We start from the raw sequence: 22,087 nt of genomic DNA on the forward strand, positions 1-22,087 counted from the left end.
GTCTCACCCACTCACATTTTAGAGGGGTGAGGATTATGCCATCCTTGCATAATCAGTCTGTTTTCTCAGCAACCATATAAAGTTTTTCCCTACCACAGATCAGACCAAAAAGAAACACAGTAGCAGTTCCTTATCACTGTTTTTTCCCCTTCTTTTTAAAAGCTCCTCCTGCTGGCTTGTGCCATTAATCACTTCCTCTTTCCACCAGTGCTAATCTAAATGGTCCTCTAATTAGCTTCTGTCCTCCAGAGTGTGTGTGTGTGTGTGTGTGTGTGTGTGTGTGTGTGTGTGTGTGTTAATTACCCTTGATGCAAAGAAAGAAGGAACTGAAGTTTTAGAATTAAACCTCTCTTTTCCTTAGAACAGAGAATACACAACCAGTGTGAAAGCCTCTGCATTAAGTTCTATCTCATTGCTGGGAGGAGGTAAGAACTTCTAGAAATGAATACAGTAAACCATGAGTAGTTGGGTGAGAAGAGAAGAGGCTCAGCAGAATGTGCAGCAAAATCCCACTAATGTAGATGCTCTGTTGCAATTCTGGATGCAACATAAAACGGAAAAGAGAATTTGAAGGGCCCTCTCCTTTTGGAAGCACCCAAAATTGAATTGGCCCACTGAGTATCAACTACAGGTTTATTTAGAGTAGGGCTGAGCACCAACCACAAGATTGTAAAATAGCTTGATTCAGCTTGGACCAATTCAGAGGCTGCCCAATTTGACACAGGGGTCCAAGCCTCATGGGCCAAATTTGACCTCCTGATGGACCAAGACTGACCCATGGGCTGCTGGTTGCCCAATCCCTGGATTATATACTTGGCCTGTCAGTCACAACAGACTTCTCATCTTGACATCTTCTTTAGATACATAAATTTCACTTTTGCAAAGTTCTCTCCCTCAAAACACCTACCTGTAACTCAAAACACTAGAGTTTGAGAGCACTGGTAAACTCATTCTCTCTAATTACAAGCTAGACCAGTCAATCACAATGGAACTCTCCTTCTACATAGTCTCCTTACTCTGGCATTTGCTCTCTCTTCTCCCTGGATCCCAACTGCTGAAAGTGAAAATAGCCACTTGTCTGCAGCATTTTTAAAAAATGTCTAGACCACCAAGGTGCCATGAAGCGCTTCAGGGGTACCCATTTTGATTAAAACCACCTTGTAGAGATCCCTCTTTGCCTCTGACAAGCCCAAAATCTCTCAGAGGCATAACAGAAGCTTGCACAAGGGTTATGCAACTGAACTATCTGTAGCCGTGAACTGGAAACCAAAACTGACAAGCTGTGTTATTAAAGGAAAATATTCAAAAGCAGGGTGGGGGTGGGGAGCAGGATTATAGTCTTGTCTAGATGTGTTAACATTCATGAACATGAAGTGGTGCATGTCAGCACTGAAGGGAGAAAACTTATCTAAGCTGCCACGCAGTTGGTATCCTGCATAAATACAATTTCAACACACATCTCCTCCTGATTTGTCAGAAGGTACTTATAAATGGCATAAAGCTAACAACCAGCAGCTTGTTGGTTTATCTCAGGCGCTCCAGTATAACTGTGCTCCAGTCCAACATAGAACCAGAAGCCAACCCCTTACCTTTCCACCCTCTGTCTTCTTCTCAGTACACCCCGGTTGCTTCCTCTGTAACATTATCAGGACAACTAGCACACGTAACACATGAATGTCTGTATTTTCTAATGTGACTTGCTTTCAGATCACTGAAAAAGTTGTTTATTGATTTCAGTTGGTCTGCTTTGAGCATGTTGAATATAACCTTATAGATCCATGATAAGGTCAAATAATTTTAAAAGCATATTCTTCAGTTTGTAAACTCTTTGGATATTTATTATATTCTACCATTGACTGGCCTGGCCCTCTTAAAATGGAGTCACTGAACTTTAATGTTATTTTTTTTGGTTTCAGTGAAAATATTTCTTTCTTATATAAAAACTTACCCAAAATGAGATGAAGCTTTGCATCTGTCTGAAACGCATAATGCAAAGTCACCAAAAATGGAGACTGTCGTATGTGTTCTAGTACTTGCCGTTCAGTCTTCGTATGTTCAGTTGTTTTGGCTTTTTGAATTATTGTTGCTTTTTTCAAAACCTTCATGGCATATAACTTGCCAGCATCATGACCACTTATTTTCCTGACTAGAAACACCTTCCCATAAGCTAAAAACAAACATATAGCACAGTATAAAATACTCAAAGAAACAGATATTTGTGCAAGTAACTGGATACCATAGTATTCAATTCCTATCACATTCCCATCTTCACAACTGAGCAAAGTACTCACAGGGTCTGGGGAAGTGAATAGACTAGGATATCCTGAAAAGGATAATGGTCCCTGGCAGGAACCCTAACAAGAGCACTTTACATTTAACATATTGTGTATGCAGTCATTAAACTTAAGATCTTTTTAATTTAAAAAGAGCTACTTAACAATTGTTTTAATACTTTCAGATTTAATTAGCAAAGAGAACCTATTCTTACCTCCTGTCCCAAGAACTTTCAGCAGTTCAAAGTTCTCAATGCCCACCTTCTCTACATGACCAGTCAAGTTTGCTAAGAAAACAAAAAACATTTCAGTGTAAAATTACTAGCTTTGTCTAATACACACACAAACGCACAAAACAAGGAACAAACAGGTCAAGGCTGCTGTCAGCTGCTATCAACAACAGCTACTAGATGTCTAGACCCCAAACCACATTGTATTAAAACTGTTTAGAGGCCATTTTGTAATATAAATGAATAAATAATATTAGAACTTAGCTTATGTTGAGACATCACAACATTCACAAGTTCTGCTGCTGGCAACAGCTGCTGATATAGACTGAGGTAGGGAAACAAAAGTTCCTAGCCCTTCTTGTTTGCTGCCTCTCCTCCCAACTCTTTTATAGATGCAGAACTAATAATGGAACATTACCTGAACTTTTGACACCACCCCGCCCCACCCAAAAAAGGAGGGGAGAAAACCACTGCTTCCTGACATTCTCAAATCCTAGACACACATTCTGCATCCCATCTTTTATCTCCTTTCCTCGAGAGACAAGGGTCAAGTTCAGAGGCATTGAAATTTGCCTGTGAAATAAACTTAGTCCCTCCTGTCCACCTCCCCCCTTTTTTTCAAGGGCATGCCAACTTGGTGAAGCAGCACTAGCAGCTGGATATTGGCTGTGAAATGCATCCTATAAATTCTAATCAACTTCAGGGTTGAGCAAGCCATTCCCTGCAACACTCAAGTGAAACCCCCTAACATACCATAGACCCTGGAAGCTCACAACCCTTTTTGTTCTTTTAACACTGTTATCATAATTTACAAGTTAATGCACCACCCACACTACTGGGAAGTTCCCAAGAATACAAGTTTTTGGGTGGCCATATGTCACTACTAAACTAACAGGCACTCACTATCCAAGTTTGCTATTTGAGGGAATGTCTTTATTTATGGAGGAAATGAAACATGGGTCATTTTAACATATTGTAGAAATAATGGGTTGCATCCAGACCTATTTGGTTATATTTAATTTCAGTTTAAATCAGTGAGATTTAAATGGGAACTATGTGCAACTAACTAGGTCCAGAGAGAAAAAAACCGACATGATTTCAGGGCTTCTTTATTACAGATCATAACAGAGCTAATTCACATTTATTTCTGAAGTGGTCAGGTTCTAACGCTGTGGTTTTGTCACATTTTTACATAGGAAATGGTTGGTGTGAAACAGTTACCACATGAAAAACTGAAGAGTTACCACATCTGAGGAAACACTACAAAAGAAAGACTGTGAAATTTATTTGCCTTTCAAATGTTTTTCAAACTTCAATGTTTTTCAAACCAATGTAACAACTGGATGCCAATGCTGAATTGAAAAAGATAGGTTTTTCTTAGATGTGATTCTTTCCTGCAATATCTACATATATTCATATATGTAAAATAAAATATAAAGAATTATTTGAATAAGAAATTGTGATTTTGAGGCAATACCTGAAGTAGCTGGGATGAATATGAAAGCATTGTTAAACATACTTGCTAAACATATCCATTTTATTCATTTGCATGAATAAACTTAAAGTAATGAGTATTATCTGTATGCCACTACAGAAGCACATCATGTCCATTAGCAGCAACCCAGCATCTATGAAAAACCAGAAGGCTTTATTCTATGTTTAATTCAAGGTGTGCCACAGTGCTACACAAGATGCCTACACTCTTGCTGGGACTAATCCATGTAGTCAAGAATGTAATCAGTGACATACTGTAAAATGTGCTTTTATGCAAGATTTTAGGCAGCAATCAAGCACAGGATAAAGGAGGGAGAAGCAGTAAAAAGAAAATGAAGCACTATAAACAAATCCCTCCCTAGCAGCCGTTTTAACACTTCAGTTTAACTGAGGAAAGCATTAATAATCATTTCAAAAAAGAGAGAAACATTCAGGGAGTTTTTGCAATGGTTTCCTCCCAATTTCTGCTTGATTCAGCTGGCTTATCCATCAGGATGAATAACAGTCACAAAGTAAGGAGATAAAGTAGAAATTAAAAAATGAAAAGCAGGTGTCAGCTCATCTTAAGTAGACAGTATATTTTGATACTTTATGTTCTCCGTGGCAGCATACAGCAGAATACAACAATAAAAGTAAACATTGTTTAAGATGGTGGCACTTATTTTAAAATTGGAGGTCTCATACTATATTGTTAGTGTTCACACACACAAAGGAGGACAGGGGTAATAGAAATACTGAGCCAACTATTATTAAAAAATTATCTGAAAAAGATCAAAACTGGGAAGAACTGCTTGTCTGATCACTTTATTTCCCACCTCCCTAAACCCTTTACTGTAGATATTTAAAGTGCTAATAACTAGTTAACAAAGCATATACCCATTTAAAGAGACAGTACTGTATTAAGCTTGTGCACTGTGTAATCTCCTAATAAATAAACACTAGTATACTTGTTAAATATAGTAACTCTATCCAACTAACTTTGTACCACACTTATATCCCTCAACTACCAGTTACTGTACTGGTAAGTTAAGGATGTAATGGGTATAAGTAATATTAAATGGTGACAGAAAACCATTGGCATGGAAGTTGGGTTTTGTAAGGAAACATCTACCGTACTTACTTTCCCTCCACACATTCCCATCACACCGTCCTTTGGCTCTAGTCAACCAGAGCAGTTTCTACCTACTCCACCCTTGAAACCCTCCTCATTAGCTGTGATAACTAAATGAAAACTCTAAGTCAGCAGTGGGAAACCAATGTGGCCCAAAAGGCTGCTTCAGCTGAGCAAAGCTCACCTGCTTGACACCTGGTGTCATATATGAACTCAGGTGTGGGGCAAGCAAAGGCAGGCTTGGGCAAAATGGGCTTTGCCGACAGTTGTTCAGCTGGTCAGCAGGGTCTGCAAACCTCTTGTGTAGTACTTCCCATCAATTGTGAGCACTTGGGAAGAATTGCAGACAAGGCTTCTCCAGCCACTGATTGTCAATATTTGGGTAGTGTGGTGCGTAGTGCTTCCTCAGCACTCATAAACACCTTTTTGTTGATGACTGAGAAGTGCTGCACAATTTTTTTGCCCCTATGTTTTCATTTCAAACAGCAGGGTGATGGGGTCAGAAAAGGTTCCCTGACTTCACTGTGACATCAGGTATTTGACAGCTGGATGGTCTTGCCCACCTGTCAAATGTGGCCTGCAGAGGTATGCATGGAGATAAGTTCCCCATCACTGCTGTAAATTCAGAAACAATTTCATTTCAGTTACCAGCCACTGGATATATACAACAGGAGAGCCCTGTTTTCTGATGCTGTGCTTGGGAGCTGCTCAGAACATTTGGCTCATCACTGTCTGAAACAAGATTATCTAGATAAAAACAAGTTACTTGCCTAAGGAAGTTAAATGAGTACAAAGTAGAGATGAGATCTGAAACCGATGCCTAAATCATTTCCTTTTCAGTTAATTCTCACCAAGCATTCGTTTTCCTCTGTTTCACCCCCCTCTCCCACACAGAAGTATTTCCCCATATTTATTTCCATTTCACATTTCCATTTCTGATCACAGAACCTGCCATTTTTCTAACGACTTTCTATTTCAAAAACATGGCATTCTTGCACTCTATCACCTCTTCAATATCTATCTATAAACCTGATCTTATCCATAATTGCTCTGCCTCCAACATAAAGGGGCAGCCAGTTTTCTGACAGACATTAAGCTTGTAATTTCCAGGACCCCTATCCCTGGATCCCTTTTTAAAAACTGGTGTCACAGTGACAATTTCCAGTCAAAAGGTTCAGAGGCTGATCTGAGGGACACATTACATTATTTTATCAGAAGATCCCCAATTTCACATTTGATTTTTGATAACTCTCAGATGCATGCAGGGCTGGGCAAGGCTGGGTGGCGCAATGCGTCAGAGCGCCGGGCCGCCAGGGGGGGTGCCGTGCTGCTGCACCCACCAGACTGCCGCGCTGGGAAACGGGGCAGGGGGGCGCTGGAGGGATCTTCACACCACGGCGCCAGGGTGCCAGATATGCTTAAGACGGCCCTGGATGCATGTCATCCGGACCTGATGATTTGTCAGTTTTTATTTTATTAGGCTTAGATGACATAGGACATTAAGATGCAAAATCCACACTACAGTTTTGAGACAGAGTTTCCCCATCCCTCAACATCTTCTCAATCTTTTGCAGTTTATCTGCTAGTGACTTCTTTAGAAAGTTCATGAACAATTTGTAGTATTCAGCTATCAAGTCACCTATGTCAGGGGCTTTATTGGGCTTTAATGGTTTTATTGCATTAACTGTCTCATCTTCCATAATATGTGCAATTCATAGTAACTATGGAGGTACCCATTCAGTACTGTGAGGTTCAGCAGTTACTCCACTAATGGCACAAGTTCGCTGGGACTTACTTCTATGTAAGTACAGTGGTGCTTCAAATTAAGTACTTAATTGGTTCTGGAAGTCCGTACTTAACCTGAAGCGAACTTTCCCATTGAAAGTAATGGAAATTGGATTAATCCGTTCCAGACAGGTCTGCAGAGTACTTAAATTGAAAGTACTCAACCCGAGGTATGACTGTATGCACAGCAGGCATGGGGAATGTGTGGACCTGGAAATGTTGTTGGGATCTATTTCACACCAACCAAGTATAACAGAAGCTCAATGGACAACATCTAGAGGACTACATATCCCCCTCCTGCATAATATAATTATAATTATTTATATCCCGCTCATCTGGCTGAGTTTCCCCAGCCACTCTGGGCGGCTCCCAATTGAGTGTTAAAAACAATACAGCATTAAATATTAAAAACTTCCCTAAACAGGGCTGCCTTTAAATGTCTTTTAAAAATAGGATAGCTGCTTAATTTCCTTGACATCTGATGGGAGGGCATTCCACAGGGCGGGTGCCACTACCGAGAAGGCCCTCTGTCTGGTTCCCTGTACCGTCACTTCTCACAATGACGGAACCACCAGAAGGCCCTCAGCACTGGATCTCTGTGTCCGGGCTAAACAATGGGGGTGGAGATGCTCCTTCAGGTATACAATGGTACCTCGGTTTATGAGCACAATTGGTTCCGGAAGTCTGTTCATAAACTGAAGCGTTCATAAACTGAAGCGAACTTTCCCATTGAAAGTAATGGAAAGTGGATTAATCTGTTCCAGATGGTCCACGGAGTACTTAAACGGGTCCGCGGAGTACTCAACCTGAAGCGTACTTAACCCGTAGCATGGGTGAAATTGGTTCCGGAAGTCTGTTCATAAACTGAAGCGTTCATAAACTGAAGTGAACTTTCCCATTGAAAGTAATGGAATGTGAATTAATCCGTTCCAGATGGGTCTGCGGGATTTGTAAACCGAAAATTCATAAACCAAGGTGTTCATAAACCGAGGTTCCACTGTACAGGACCAAGACCATTTAGGGCCTATATTACCAAGAAATCTATTTAAAACCAGGGGTGCCAACTTGAATAAAATATTGGGCAGGTAAGCCCCCACACTGCAGAACCGATCACATGACACAACACACACACACAATTTGAATGTAAATGTTCATCAACTTTGGAGGGGTCTGTGCCCCTCAACTATTTTATTGGGGGGGGGGAAGGGGACCTCTGTCCCTAGAAGTTGGCTCCTAGGTTTAAAACAGCAACAACTGCCATCTTAACAATATTAATGCATAGTGAGGAATGAGTGTGAGAAACAAGGAGGTTTCTTTACCAGAAATGCCTGTGCATAACAACAAAGTGCAGCGTTTTTGAGCAACGGAAGAATCAGGGCAATCTAGGGGGGGGGGGGACTGCAAATGCCCTGGGTGAGTTCCTACGAAGACCGCCGCTAAAATTCGCAGCCAGGCGATGTGTGAGGAAGAGGCATCTTTCCCAGACCTCCGTTCACCAAAGTACCCGTCTCGGCAGGTCTCTCCTCTCCTGACATAACTCGCCGCCTTCCCGCGGCGGCCACTCGCCCGCCGCCAAACATTTCCCCCTCGTCCGGTGCTGCAACCGAGTCCTTCTCCCCGTCCCTCTTCCCGCAACCTCCCACCCCAAGCCCTCTCCCCGCGCTCCCCGGTTGTCCCCCGAGCCCTTCTTCTGCGGGCCTTAGTCGCCGCCCCTTCCCTAGCTCCATCGAACAGCGTCCTCCTCCAGAGCTGCCCCGAGACGCCTCGGCGACCCACTTCCCCCGTTTCTCCCCCCCCTCACCACAAGCTGCCCCCCCTTTACCACCTCACGCGCAGCTCAATTTGGCACGCGAAAACACTCCCTTGGTACCCCCCTAACCACCCCTCTCCCCCAGGGTTTCACGGGGATCTTCGCGCGCTTCCCTTTCTTCCCAGCCCCACATTTAGCGCCTCTTCCCCGCCCCGCACCAGACCTACTACTCACCGTTCTTCAGCTCGTGTTTGACGGTGAAGAGAGACGGGTCCGCTTCTTCCGCGGAGCGTCCGGAGGGTCCTTCCATTTCCTCAGAGGCCCCTCCGCCCCCCACAACCACTTTTCACCCTCTCCACGCCTGTTCCCCACCCCACGGAGTGCCGATGGTGAGGCAAGGAGGCTCAGCCAGCGCCAGCGCCGCCCGAAGACGAAAGGGAGACTTTATCCCTCAGCGAAAGAGCCCCATGTTCCCAGGGCTTCTGTTGTTGTTGTTGTTCTGGGGGGAAGAAAACAACAACCAACGAGAGCTTTAGAAGACAATAACGAAACGAGGCGCCTACATTGACAAGTGCCCGTTTAATCATCGGCGCCCTTGGAAACGCTTCAGAGCTCCTCATTCACCCACCGACCCCCATTCCTATCTCGGGGGGGGGGGAGTAGAGAGACCGCCAAGAGGTGGGGGAAGGGGCGGTAGGGTGAAGGAGCTCAGTTATCGATGAGATTCTATCGACTCCCCTCCCCGCCACCGCCGCCACACTGAAGCAATCGGGGAAGGAGGTGGGGGGGCGAGCCGAACGCCCATTGGCCCGCCAGGCTACACACGGCGCCGGCGATTGGCCGGCGCCCGTTGCATGTTACCACCCTCCCTCCGCCAAAAAGCCACGGCCCGCCATTGGTTCAGCGCTTGGGCCAATCGCTCGCGCCATTTCTCGATCTCTTGACTGCCCCCTCCCTCCGCTTCCTGTCTCTCAGGGGATTCTGCTCCTCCTCCCTCCCCCCCACCTCGGCTCTCCGCCTCCCGGTTCACCTCCTCCCCGCTTTCGAGTAAATATTATGCTCCCGCCTCTCGAGCGAACCGAGTCTCGAAGAGGCTAGATTGGTTGCCTAGACACGGAGAATGGCCGGTGAGTGGACCCCTTGGCGGCGCTGTCACCAGCTGGGCTTGGAGGGTCTCGCGGAAATGCTTCCTCCCTTCTTGCAGCCGTTATTAGCCTTCCAGCAAGAGCAAAAAAAAGCAAAAAAAAAAAAAAAGGAGGACACGGTGGCTCCGCGTTTAAGAGGCGCAGGGCGGGCAGATGCTGTTTCCCGATCTCATTTCTTGTGACGGGAAAGTACAGCTGTTGTAGTCAAGCTGCAAGTGATTTCGAGGTGGGTGGGGAGTAATTTTTGCAGCCAGCAGACGTAGCTAGGAATAGTTCTCGCTTTGAGATAGCCAGAAATGGCAAACGACTTTCAAATGTCAAAGCACCGAGGATATTTCTGAGGCAATTAGGCCCATGGTTTATTTCCTTGTACTGTACAGTTGAGGTGCAAATGATATCCACACACACACACACGCACAGAAAGACACATGCATTGATCATTAACCAATGTGGTTTTTTGCTTCTTTAATGCAAGGCAAGTGCTCCCCCCCCCCTTTTAGGGATACTGGTAGCAAAGTACTGCAGCTCTTCTAGAGATTAACTCTGAGGTTTTCAGAGCAATCCCGTAGTTGCATATCCTGAGATACACTGTGACTGCACCAGTGGTTCAGCCAGCCTGTTCCAGGCATCTCATATAGAGGATAAGACTGTCAGGAGAGTCATGTTCTGTACCCACTGTCAGAAGAAGTATGCCTCTGAATGCCACGTGCTGGGAACTGCAGGTGGGCAAAATGCAGCTGCCCTCACGCCCTGCTTGCAGGTGTACCACAGGAACCTGGTTGGCCCTTGTGAGAATAGGCTGCTCGACTAGATAAGTCATTGGTCTGATCCAGCTAGGCTCTTATGCTCTTTCGTTCTTATGCCCAGAAGGGGTGTAGGAAAACACCCAAGTAGAAAATACAACATATATACATATATGGCAGACCTGCCCACAGACACCGGAAACTCTGCACTGCCTGATTCATTAATGGAGGAATAGCCATTGCCTGAACAGGTATAGCATATGGCTCTCCATAGTATTGGTCCCATCCCACCCACAACTCCACCTGATTTTGGTGCATTTGAGATATTCTACCAGTGTCTATCTTGGCAGCAGGGCATCTGGCGTTCATGCAGCATAGCAAGGCTTCCATCAAATGCTGTAGCCTCTCAGACAGCATGTGTTTAGTATAGGATTGTGCCTTCGAGCTGCAATACTGTACTCACTTACATGGGGGTAAGGCCCATTTATCTAAATGGGACTTATTTCTGACTAGGTGTGCATTAGGAAAAAAGCCCCATTCAACATGCATAAGATGAAGGCACACATCTATGCTTGAGCTTAGGTTTAACAATGAGGAGATTATATGCATATGTGCACACAAAGCTTAGGAACACCTGATTTTCAAAGGAATTTAGCTATTACTTTCCTAGTACTGGAAATAACAAGGACTGCTGGAGAGTTACAGAATTATGGAGTACTAAGAAAGTCCTTCAGATACATTGCCGTGAAGTGTTTCTTGGCTTGTTTGTACACCCTGTTAATTTGATCTAGACTTGCATTCATTTTCACGATTAAAGTAAATCCAAGGCAGGGTGTGTGTGTACGGAATTAATAGCTAGCAAACACATTGGTGTTGGGATGTGGATGATTCCTGATGGCAATCCCAAATCAGCATCTTCTGTACTTCTTCATGTAAAGAACTGAACTATCTTGCATGTACACAGGCACTAGAATTTAATAGGTGAAATACTAAAACTTTGTATTTACTGAATTACGTAATGCTGAAGTATACCTTCCAAATATTATGCATCCTCACCGCATTGCTTTCATACAATATTGATGAATTATCCTATACAGTATAATGTGTGTGTGTGAGAGAGAGAGATATATAAATATATTTATGTAAAAGGTGATCTAGAGATATAGAGGAAGATAGATATTGCATTGATAGTTGAGGAATATTTTCTCAATATCCACATTCAGTGGCTTGCTGCTTACTAACTTACTTAAGAACCTTTTGCTGACTGTGTGTGTAATTTATATCTAATGAGCACATGTCCCAAAATCATCATAGAAACCAGCTAGTGAGGGAGCCTGCTCCACAAACTGGAGAGAACCTTGGCTGAGGAAGCATCAAAGCGAGTTAGGCAAACGTGTGAGTTCGGCAGCATGGCAAGGCACCCCACTCTGCCCAACAAAATTATCATGAGAGAGTTACAGGTAGGTAGCCGTGTTGGTCTGAGTCGAAGCAAAATAAAAAAATTCCTTCAGTAGCACCTTAAAGACCAACTAAGTTTATATTTTGGTATGAGCTTTCGTGTATCTGAAGAAGTGTGCATGCACACGAAAGCTCATACCAAAATATAAACTTAGTTGGTCTTTAAGGTGCTACTGAAGGAATTTTTTTATTTATCATGAGAGAGATGAGCTTATTTTCTTTAAAATTATCCTAAAATCATATATTCACTACTATCTGTTAAACCTTATCAGATAAGGCTTATCTCATCCTGAAGTCCCAAAAGCATTTCATAAGGAATCTTTCAGATACACTTACTGTAGGTATTTCTGCTTAGATCTGTGCTATCTAGTTGATGGGAAAGCCAGATCTTCTCCAGCAACTGCAGGGGCATAGTCACAAGCTTTGATGGCAAATGCTTTCCTGTACTCTGCAAGGTAGGTGGGGCTGAGTCACTCCACCCCACTTGCCACCATAAGTCAAAATCCCCTTTTCTTGTTGTTATCACAATTACTCAAAGATCAAACAAATCCCACTTTGAATGGTCCTTGGGAATAAGGTGTGCCTTACCAGTTTTACAGCAAAGTTTTACAGCAAAGGAAAGATCCCTGTGCACCAGTTCTGACTGGAACCCAGGCGTTCAATCCTATGCTGTATAACCTCTATGCAGCTAAGCCCGGGTTTGGGCTTTTATTGAAGTTTTGGGGGTGAGAAGTTAAACAACAAGTGCATAACGGCAGCCTTCACCCTTAACTGTAACAAGCTGGAATTGAGGTGGAAATAGAAATATAGAGGACTTGGAGAGGAAGCCCAGGGCTATTTGTAGCCTTCAAACTCTTCAAAAGTTGTTACATAAGCAAAGTAAGCTATCTGAACTATTGATCACATTAGCAATGCAATGGTCCATTCCACAGAGCTCATGAGTAATAAAAACTCTGTACGTAATAAAAATTCCATGAGTTTGGTAATAATAAGCTCTATGCTGAGGAAAGATAATGCAATTGTATAGTCCAGGTTGTTAAACCCTGCAGGTTGTTTTTGTTATGTAGCAGGACAGGAGCTACTCTCAAAACTTTTGCAGATTTGTATGAAAACCTTTACAGTACTCACAATCCAGATCCAACCTATTTAGAGGATGTTTGTATTCAAACAAGACCAAATTGCTATTTTGATCAGGTATCTTATGAATGAAGAGATACTTGATGTAGCAAATAAATAAATAAATGTAAACATAGCAAAGCCCATTGGCTAGCTAGATGGCTTGGGGGGTGTTCTATAAAGCTTTGAAAGATTCTCTTGCTCCTATACTAGCCTCCCTGCATAATACCATCATGGATGCTAGTACTGTGCCACCCTTGTGGAATATGTCAAGACTTATTGTCTTGAGCAAACCAGTTTCAGAGCAAACCAGTAATCAAGACACGGAAATCTGAGATGTAGTATTGGCTAATAGACTGGGTAGGTTGATAGGTGCCAAAACATCAGCAGGGTTTAGTCAAGGCATCCCCAAACTTCGGGCCTCCAGATTTTTGGACTACAATTTCCATCATCCCTGACCACTGGTCCTGTTAGCTAGGGATCATGGGGGTTATAGGCCAAAACATCTGGAGGGCCGCAGTTTGGGGATGCTTGGTTTAGTCCCTCACAGCCAAATTGTTGACTCAGTCCAGAGGATCCTGAATATTATGCACCATTGTAAAACTAAGCAGGAGCCAGTGGCATTGGTCTCTCTAGATGCATATAAGGCTTTCAGCCAGATCAAATGGCCTTCAGGTTCTAAACCATTTGAACATGGGCAATAAATTCATGAGTGTGGCCCACAGCATTTACACAGAACCTGCAGCCAATGGTACAGCTTTGCTACTATTGGGGAATAGCATGAAGTATTTGGAGATGGTTCTCCCAAAAGGCCTTATCTGGCTCAAAAGGCAAAGCTATGGCCCATTGAGCAAAGAGGTGAAAAGGGAGTTGCAAGCATGGAATAACAATCTCACCTGGCTGGTATAGAAATGGCTACTTTTAATTATTATTTTTGGCATCCTAAAGTAAGTTGAACTTACTCTTAAACTTGCTAGGACTATTCAACCTTAGTCATACAGTTGCACTGGGCTAGTTGCTGCAAATGGTCACTGATTATTATAGCTACCTCGCTGTTTGTGTTAACATCATGCGTTATCTCCTTGAAAGGGTAGCTGTTGGGTATGAATATTAGCGTTCACTCAGCTATTAAAATGACAGCTCTGTTAATATTTTTAGATAGCTTGACTTCATTGACATTGCTTAAGGACAGGCCTATTACGTTGCTTACTGAGCAGTGAACATTCAGTGCTCCTGGGATTGTTAACATTATTATTATTACTATTATCTGCAGCTCATTATGGCACGAAGGCTGTGGACCTATGCACATTTATTTGGAAGTGAGCGCTGTTCATGATACTTCTGTTAAACAAGCATATATGTTAGGATTGAGCTGTGTTCCAGGAATATGAGCAAAATAGATTTTTGTTGACTTAATTATATACTTCTTATGCTTCCATTGTCCTCTCTAGCTGAAATCACTGGTATAAAATTGTCACCAAACCACTGTTTAGAACCAGAAGATAAACACTGAAGTGATTTTTAAAGGAAAAAATGATAGAGGCCTGTAGGTAAATAAGTACAGTACTCAATTAAGTTCAAATGAATATGAGCAGTTGAACCCACTATCCTAGCCTGTTTCTTGCTGTTTTAGGTTCGGCAGCACTGTAGTAACAAAGGAGCCCTACCAGGCAAAAATCTACCTTCTAGGTGACTCCTAAAGGTGCAGAAATAACAACCCCTTGCCACCTTAGGTGTCTAGCTCAATCCCCAAACTTACATTTCCTGTCAATAGCACAATAAACTCATATCACGAGTGCTTTACATTCCCTTTTTTGTTTTTTTCAGAAATCTACTATGAAGAGAAGCTGGGTGACAGGTTATATAGATGCCAGCTTGTGTTGGTTAGTCCAGAGGGAGGAGACTGCAGTGGTGATAGCTGAGGAGACAGTGGAATATTGTGGTGGAGGAAGAAATGACAAAGGGGCCCCCTCTGCCTTGAGAGAATGACAGTGAATATCTCATGTGGTATTGTGGTTGGGAGAGCACCTCCAAAGCACAGCACAGCAAAGATGATCACCTGCCCATCTTCTGAATTTGGAGCTGGGGAAGGGAATGAGATTGTAGCCATCCTACATTGCGGGGCATCTTTGCACCCAGTTTTTCAACCTCCCTTACTTTCCACAGATTTTCTCCTGTTCCTCAACCTCATCCGGGGGTTTTCTCCAGCCAACCTCACCTTTCAGTTGATATATAAATAGATCCAGTAGTAGTGTTCTGTGGAGGTTTTTCCTGACATAGTGAGGGAAAAGGGAACTGTCAAAAAAGGGAACTGAAATAAAGTGGTGTGCTTTTGCTAATGTAAGGAGTTGGGCAATCTCTTGTACAACTTCTCAAGTGTCTTTTGTGCAAAGGCTTCCGATAGATTTTCTCCAACCATTCACAGAACAGAGCTGCCACAAGAATTCTTTCCACTGGAGTAGGTGTGAATTATAGACAGTGTTTTTCTGAAGAAAAGCAGACAAGCTGGCATTTTTTTATTGAAAGAATTTTGTGAATTTGTGCAAGCTGTTATTCTTCTTGGAACTCTGTATCAGGCAGTGATCCAAACTCACACATGTAGATGTGTTTGGCACCATTACGTTTAGCAATCTGTTTGCTAATCTCTTTATCGTGCTGTGTATTTAAGGCTCTCTCTGGCTTCATATAGTCTTTCAAATAACCAAGTTCTAATAAGGAACATTACAGACTGGCAAAGAAGAAGAAAAACCACACTATTTTCTATTGTGTGTGTCAGTTCGCGGTTTCTGTCTTCAGTTTCCTCTTATATGGATATTGAAATTAACGGGGCAGGCTTGTGCACAGTTATATGTGGGACAGAAGACTTAATGAGTGCTTTCTTAAGACCATCTTGGTGCTGCAATCCTAAACAACCTACTAGGGAAGAAACCTACTGGGCACAGTGGGACTCCTGATTTCAACACAGGACTAAACTGTACAGCATTTTTTTTTTTAAAAAAAGTTATGGACATCCCTTTTTCAGGCCCTTTACCAAGCTACCCTATATTTGTCTTACTTTGGGAGAAGTCACTCCATGGGGCAAGAACCAAGGCAGTGTGATTCTGTATGGTAGTCATTGACTGATAAGGCTTTTGAGACCACATCTGTCACAGGAACAGGAAACTGAACAGGACCTGAGATCATGGAAATAGATTTGTTAAACTTCCAGGACTTATTGTTTAAATTCACAAGAGTAAATCCATTTAAATCAACGGACTTTAGTAATTAAATCTTAGTTCCAATGGGTCCACTAGGAATAACACTGGATATGACACATTCATAAATGCAGTAAACAAATGTGAGGTGAAAATTGCATTATTTGCATTATAACTTGTAGAATAATCTCACTTTTTGTTAAAATTATACATTTTCTCCCTAACGTATGTAATATGTTTAGAAGGGAAGGAAATTCAGTATGTTCAGTTAAGAATAATGCAGTATAGATAAGTAAATATGGTTTTGAGGGGCAAGATAAAAGCTGAATATAACATAATATTATTTGCAACAAGAAATATAATGGAACAGCAATGGAAAACTGGCATGTGAATAATAATAGAGGAAATAAAAATAAATATTCATGATTAGACAGGTTTCATACACCACCTACAGTCAGGTTACAATAGTGCAACTCAGGAAAGTGTTAAGATTAGCACAAACAGGGATAGCTATTATATATATATATATATGTCTTATTTATAAACAATGCTCTGAATTAAACCTTGGAAAGAAAACACCTCAATCCTGTTTGTAGGTTAGGTTGCTTAAATCTCACTGACAATGTGGATTTGAAAAAGTCAACTTGCAGCAATAATGCTCAAAAGTCAGAATGTGCCACCCACAGATAATCAGATTAGTAAACTACAATATGTTAAAAAACAAAGTAGAATAAAAACAACAATCTAATATTCTAATTGAAAGGTGATTTGCATGTTCACCTTCAGATTGCAGCCCAATAAATGTAAAACCCAACCTCTGGAAATTAATTTCAACATATAGTCTTGTAAGTGAATATTATAGTTTATGCAGCATTCCATGAGGAAAAGGGAGCACAGCATTGGTCTGCACCATACATTTAGAGCAGTGTCACACCACTTTACACAGTCCTGGTTTTCCCCCAAAGAATTCTAGGAACCTATAAGTGCACAAGGGCCAGTAGGTGGCACTTGGCAGGGAGGTCAGAAGTGGCAAGCAGGAAAATAAAGTTAATTGTGTTTTACTTCTCCCAACATGGTGTCCTGCTGCTAATTGTACATGATGTCAGAGGCATAGCTGCCAAGTTATCCCTTATTTTAAGGGATTTTCCCTTATGCTGAATAGGCTTCCTCGCGAGAAAAGGGAAAACTTGGTAGCTATGGTCAGAGGGGAGTCCACCTGTGTCCCCTACAGTGCTCTGACGGCATTACCAAACAGAAAGGGGGTCACAGGTTAACACTCAATAAATCCTAGAAGTTCTAAAATCTTAAGAGCAGCTCTCCCCCCCATTAAGTAAATCAATAAAAATACTTAACTGAGGTTCTGCTCCCCCCTAACATAAAGCCTTTCCCCTCCCAACATAAATCCTAGCTATGCCCATGGATAAGGTGTTTCTTAATTTCAGACTCTTTAGCATCTAATAGAATAGTATGATCATAGAGTTGGAAGAACCCCATGAGTGATGACTCTGTTGAGCCCCCTGCAATGCACAAATGTCTAAAGCATCCATGATAGATGCCCATCCAACCATTTGTATCATGTGGCCATTAAACAAGTTCAGTCCACATTGGGGTCTTTTTTGATGAGCAGGTTTCTTCCCATATGTTTGTACTTCCTAAGTTTTCGCATTCCTCATATTGTATAAGAACTGTTTTAAAATAATAAATATTGAATTGTTTTATCCCTATGTTAAGGTTGACTGATGAATTGTGTTGTGCAATTTTCTGTTCTTATATTCTTTTTTTAAAAAAAACAACAACACTAAGCTACCAATAATAATAATAAATGTTTCCTGTAGAACAGTAGTTCCCAAACTTCTTTTCCCATGGACAACTTGAAAATTGCTGACGGACATGGCAGATTCCACGTCATTGTAACTGTAATACAATAAAGTGCAATGTAAGACAGAAAAGAGGCAATAAAAATACAATTAAAAACCAACGTGAATGAGAAAGGGAGAGCCCCTGAGCGTGCTGGGGCTTGCAACGCGGAGCGCCGACGCTCCGGCAGAAAGGGAGAGCCCCTGAGCGTGCTGGGGCTTGCAACGCGGAGCGCCGACACTCCGGCAGAGAGGGAGAACCCCTGAGCGTGCTGGGGCTTGCACCCCGGAGTGCCGACGCTCCGAAAAAAAAGGGAGACCACCCGAGCGCGCTGCCGCCATCACCCTCCCCTCCTGGGACAAAGGGAGGAGAGAGAGAGAAAGAGCCATCAAGACCACCGCAGCGGCCGCGGCTGCAGCCGCCCTCTCCCTCACTGAGACGAAGAGAGAAGAGGGAGAAAAAACCCGCTGAGGCGAGGGGCCTCAGTCCTACCGTCGCACCCTGGTCCACAAGCCCCGCCGAAAGACCACTGCCACTAACGAGGAAGAAGAGGCGAGGTAGGAGGACAAAGGCCGTGGGGGAAACACGAGGCAAAAACCAGGCCCTCTCACCCCACCAACGAGGCCCGTTCGAAAAGACACAGCTTTTGCAATTTTTTGAAATTTTTAAAAATATTTTCCTCTAATTTTTTATTATTATCACCATCATTTTCTTTTTCTAAATTTTTTCTAATCCCCCCCCCTATTTTTTCCTTTTCTTTTCTACATATATACATATATTAATTGCTGCTCTTAACGGGGGAGATCCAGAGAGAAGCAGCGCGAGGGAGGACTCCCGGAGGGAGAAATAACACTGCTTGAGATCACCTAAGGAGATCTCAGTTTATTTTTTGTCTTTGTTTTTGTTTTGTGTTGCTTCTCCAATTCCCCCCCCCAACTATCTTTTTCATCTTTTCAATTTTTATATTACTCTTATTTTCCAATCTCTATTGTTATTTTTAACCCCCCCCCCAGCACTCTCCAGTCCTTCTAACTTGGAAAACAAAATATAAACAGGAAAGCCCCCCCCTCCAATTTCCCCCCCCTTCCTTTTTCTTTTCTTCCTCCTTTTTTATTTATTAATATCTCCCTTTTTAAGGGGGGCGCTGCGACTGCAGCCACCTCCTCCACATAATTTTGCTTTTTATATCTCATTTTCGGCTATATATATCACTCATATTTTTGGATATATATACCACTTATATTTTTATCTCCATTTTACTTTTTAACCCCCCTTTACTCTTCTCCCCCCCCCACCAGCATCTTTACACCAATAACATCCCACTCCCACCCTTAACACACAGAACCCCCCCTTAGTTACTAACACCCAACCACCCCCTTCTACGCATCTCCCTCTCCCCACTCTCCCCACCCCATTTCCCGCCCGCCCCCACGCCTGTCTGACCACTTTATTTTATTTCACTCCCTAAATCCACCCCACACCTGATCCCAGCATCTCTCTGTCAAAAAGGGGACCACTGCCGCTGCAGTCATCCCTACTTTGATTGATTGCTAATACCCCCATCCCTCACACTGTTCCCCAGCCCAGCCCCAGCTCCCAATTAATACCTCACTTTAAGTTTGCCTGTTCCCTGCTCCCTCCCCCCTTAACCCCTAAAACTACATACCCATACCTCCACCCGCTTTCATCAACAACCCCCCCAGCAAACCCTTACCCCACATCAAACCTAAAAGCACCAATACAATAAACCATCACTGCTACTACTTTCCCTCCTCCCTTCCCTCCCCCCTCTCTCCCTCTCTCTCTACCGCCCTTTCACTCCTTCCCTCCCCCCCCACTCCCCCACTTCCCTCCAACCCCCATCTACCTTCCAATCTCCTATCCCTCCCCCTCTCCCCCTTCTTTTCCCTCCTCCTAAATCTCCTCTCCCTCCTCTTTCCCACCCTCTGACACTATACAGTTCTGCTTAAATCTACCTGCCACTCTCAAATCCCTTAATTACCTGTTGTGGATCCAGAACCCCCAACTGGACCCCAACACCCCCCCCTGAACACACGAGGGTGCACCACTGAGGAGAACGCGAGAACTCCAGAGAAGCTTGCAAACACAACCCAGGCGACACACAAATGACCGCCTAATTCAAACGCTCTGAATAGCCACCAATCAACGCCTGATCAATCCAACAACCTAACACCACGACTCCCAATCACAACAAACCCTACTCCAAGAAGTCACCAAGCAGACCCCAAACCGAAAACCCCAGGGAAACCACGACAACACCAACCAGGAACATGGCAAACAGTGCTGAGAACGTAACGCCTCTCCAAGAAGACGACCACCCGATGACTAAAAAAGATCAGAGGGATCTGGAAACAAGACTAATAGAGAGAATAACGAAAGAATTAACAAAACAGTTCACAAAACAACTGGAGGACGCAGTGGCCCCCCTACAGGCACAAGTCAATGAACTAACATCCAAACTGGTAGCTCTGGAGAACGAGAACCAAACACAAAAAAGGGCAATAGAGCAACACCAGGAGGAAAACACACATATAAAAAAGAAACTGAACGAACTGGAAACAGAAAACGAAGAACTGAAAATCAAACAAGCGGACCTTGAAGATCGGAATAGACGCTGCAACATCCGCTTTCGCAACTTTCCGGAAAAAGCGGAAGAGAAAAGCCCAGCGCACCTAATAGTAAGCTGGCTAAGAGACACAGTGCCAAACCTGAAAATCGAGATAGATGACCTGGAGAGGGCACACAGAGCTCTAAGACCCATGCCAGAACCCGGCGAACCCCCAAGGGACATCATCGTGTGCTTCGCACGATACAAGAAGAAAGAAGAAATCTGGAACCACCTTAGAAATTCGACCAACCTTCAATACAAAAACAACAACATACTGGCCTTACAAGATCTGTCCCAAGATACCCTAATCCGGAGGAAAACCCTACGCCCATGCACCCGAAGTCTCCAAGAAGCAGGGATCAAATACCGATGGGGCTTCCCCTTCCGCCTCATTGCAACAAAAAACGCAAAACAACACACAGCTACCAACAAAACGGAAGCCAGGCAGCTACTGAAGGACCTCGGACTCAACATCCCACTGGAATGGCTTCAAGAGGACCCACCAAGCGACAGCCAAGACCAAGACAACGAAACAACAGCAAATGGCTGGACGAAAGTCCAGAACAACAAGAAGAAAAAGGCAAAGAATCAAGAGCAACACAAAGCACGCAAATACAACCAAACAACACCATCATGCGCGAAACCATCCGGCCGACCATACGACACGAGAAGCCTGACCAAGACCGACTAAGTCAACACAGCACAGAGGAACGACCCTACTGCAACAACAACTGCAGCAAAATGAAGCAGCCGGAAAACATCTCAAGCGGAAGGACTGGTGACTCTCCCCCCCCTCCCCCCTTCCCTCTAGGCTAAGAAAAGCACTGACACCAACAACATTCCCCCCCAGCCCCACAACCCCACAGAAACCGCCACTCCAACACCAGTCCAGACAATCTCAACCACACACCCCACCACCCAACAACTCATAACACACACCCTCAACACACACACCCAATCCATTCTAAGGAAAAATAACAAATGCAACCTACACTACCCAACCTACGATCAGGCTAAAAGATAAAACCCAATCAGCACAATGGTGGCACCAGAGAGCGCACCAACACTCACACCGACACCCTAACACAAAAATGATGTTGCTATTAATACTGGCAACATTGTTCCCAAACCCTATGCCTGACATCCATGCCACAAGGATGCTTTACATCGTCTCGCTGATCACCCCCCCTCGTAATCGACAAGGGGGAAGGCCTGTCTCTGGACACGGCCCTCCACATCAGCTGAGACCCAGGGCCAACAGGCCAAGGGCCGAACGGCCTAAAATACCCCAAACGAATGCCT

The 22,087-nt window shown here is 43.5% G+C and overlaps 2 protein-coding genes across 5 annotated transcripts in view; one reads left to right on the forward strand and one right to left on the reverse strand.

The window, feature by feature from the left end:
- RPS6KA5 (ribosomal protein S6 kinase A5) overlaps nt 1–9,409 on the reverse strand; it is a 32,482-nt gene extending 23,073 nt beyond the window's left edge. Inside the window, exons 1-3 of the mRNA XM_035101905.3 lie at nt 8,878–9,409; nt 2,489–2,560; nt 1,949–2,167 (exon numbers count right to left, since the gene is read on the reverse strand). Coding sequence (XP_034957796.3) covers nt 1,949–2,167; nt 2,489–2,560; nt 8,878–8,953 — 367 coding nt within the window. The 5' untranslated portion in view covers nt 8,954–9,409. The remainder of the gene's footprint in view (nt 1–1,948; nt 2,168–2,488; nt 2,561–8,877) is intronic.
- A 198-nt stretch (nt 9,410–9,607) lies between these two features.
- DGLUCY (D-glutamate cyclase) overlaps nt 9,608–22,087 on the forward strand; it is a 34,203-nt gene continuing 21,723 nt past the window's right edge. Inside the window, exon 1 of one of the 4 annotated variants that reach the window (XM_035101913.3) lies at nt 9,608–9,770. Coding sequence is in view for 3 of the 4 variants with exons in the window: in XM_088672723.1 (XP_088528849.1) it covers nt 9,764–9,770 (7 nt within the window). In the remaining variant the exon portion in view is untranslated. The remainder of the gene's footprint in view (nt 9,771–22,087) is intronic. The other 3 variants (XM_088672723.1, XM_035101911.3, XM_088672726.1) reach the window with 3 other exon arrangements.

This window comes from Zootoca vivipara, chromosome 1, assembly GCF_965207765.1.
Source record: "Zootoca vivipara chromosome 1, rZooViv2.hap1.1, whole genome shotgun sequence".
NCBI classification, from domain to species: Eukaryota; Metazoa; Chordata; class Lepidosauria; order Squamata; family Lacertidae; genus Zootoca; species Zootoca vivipara.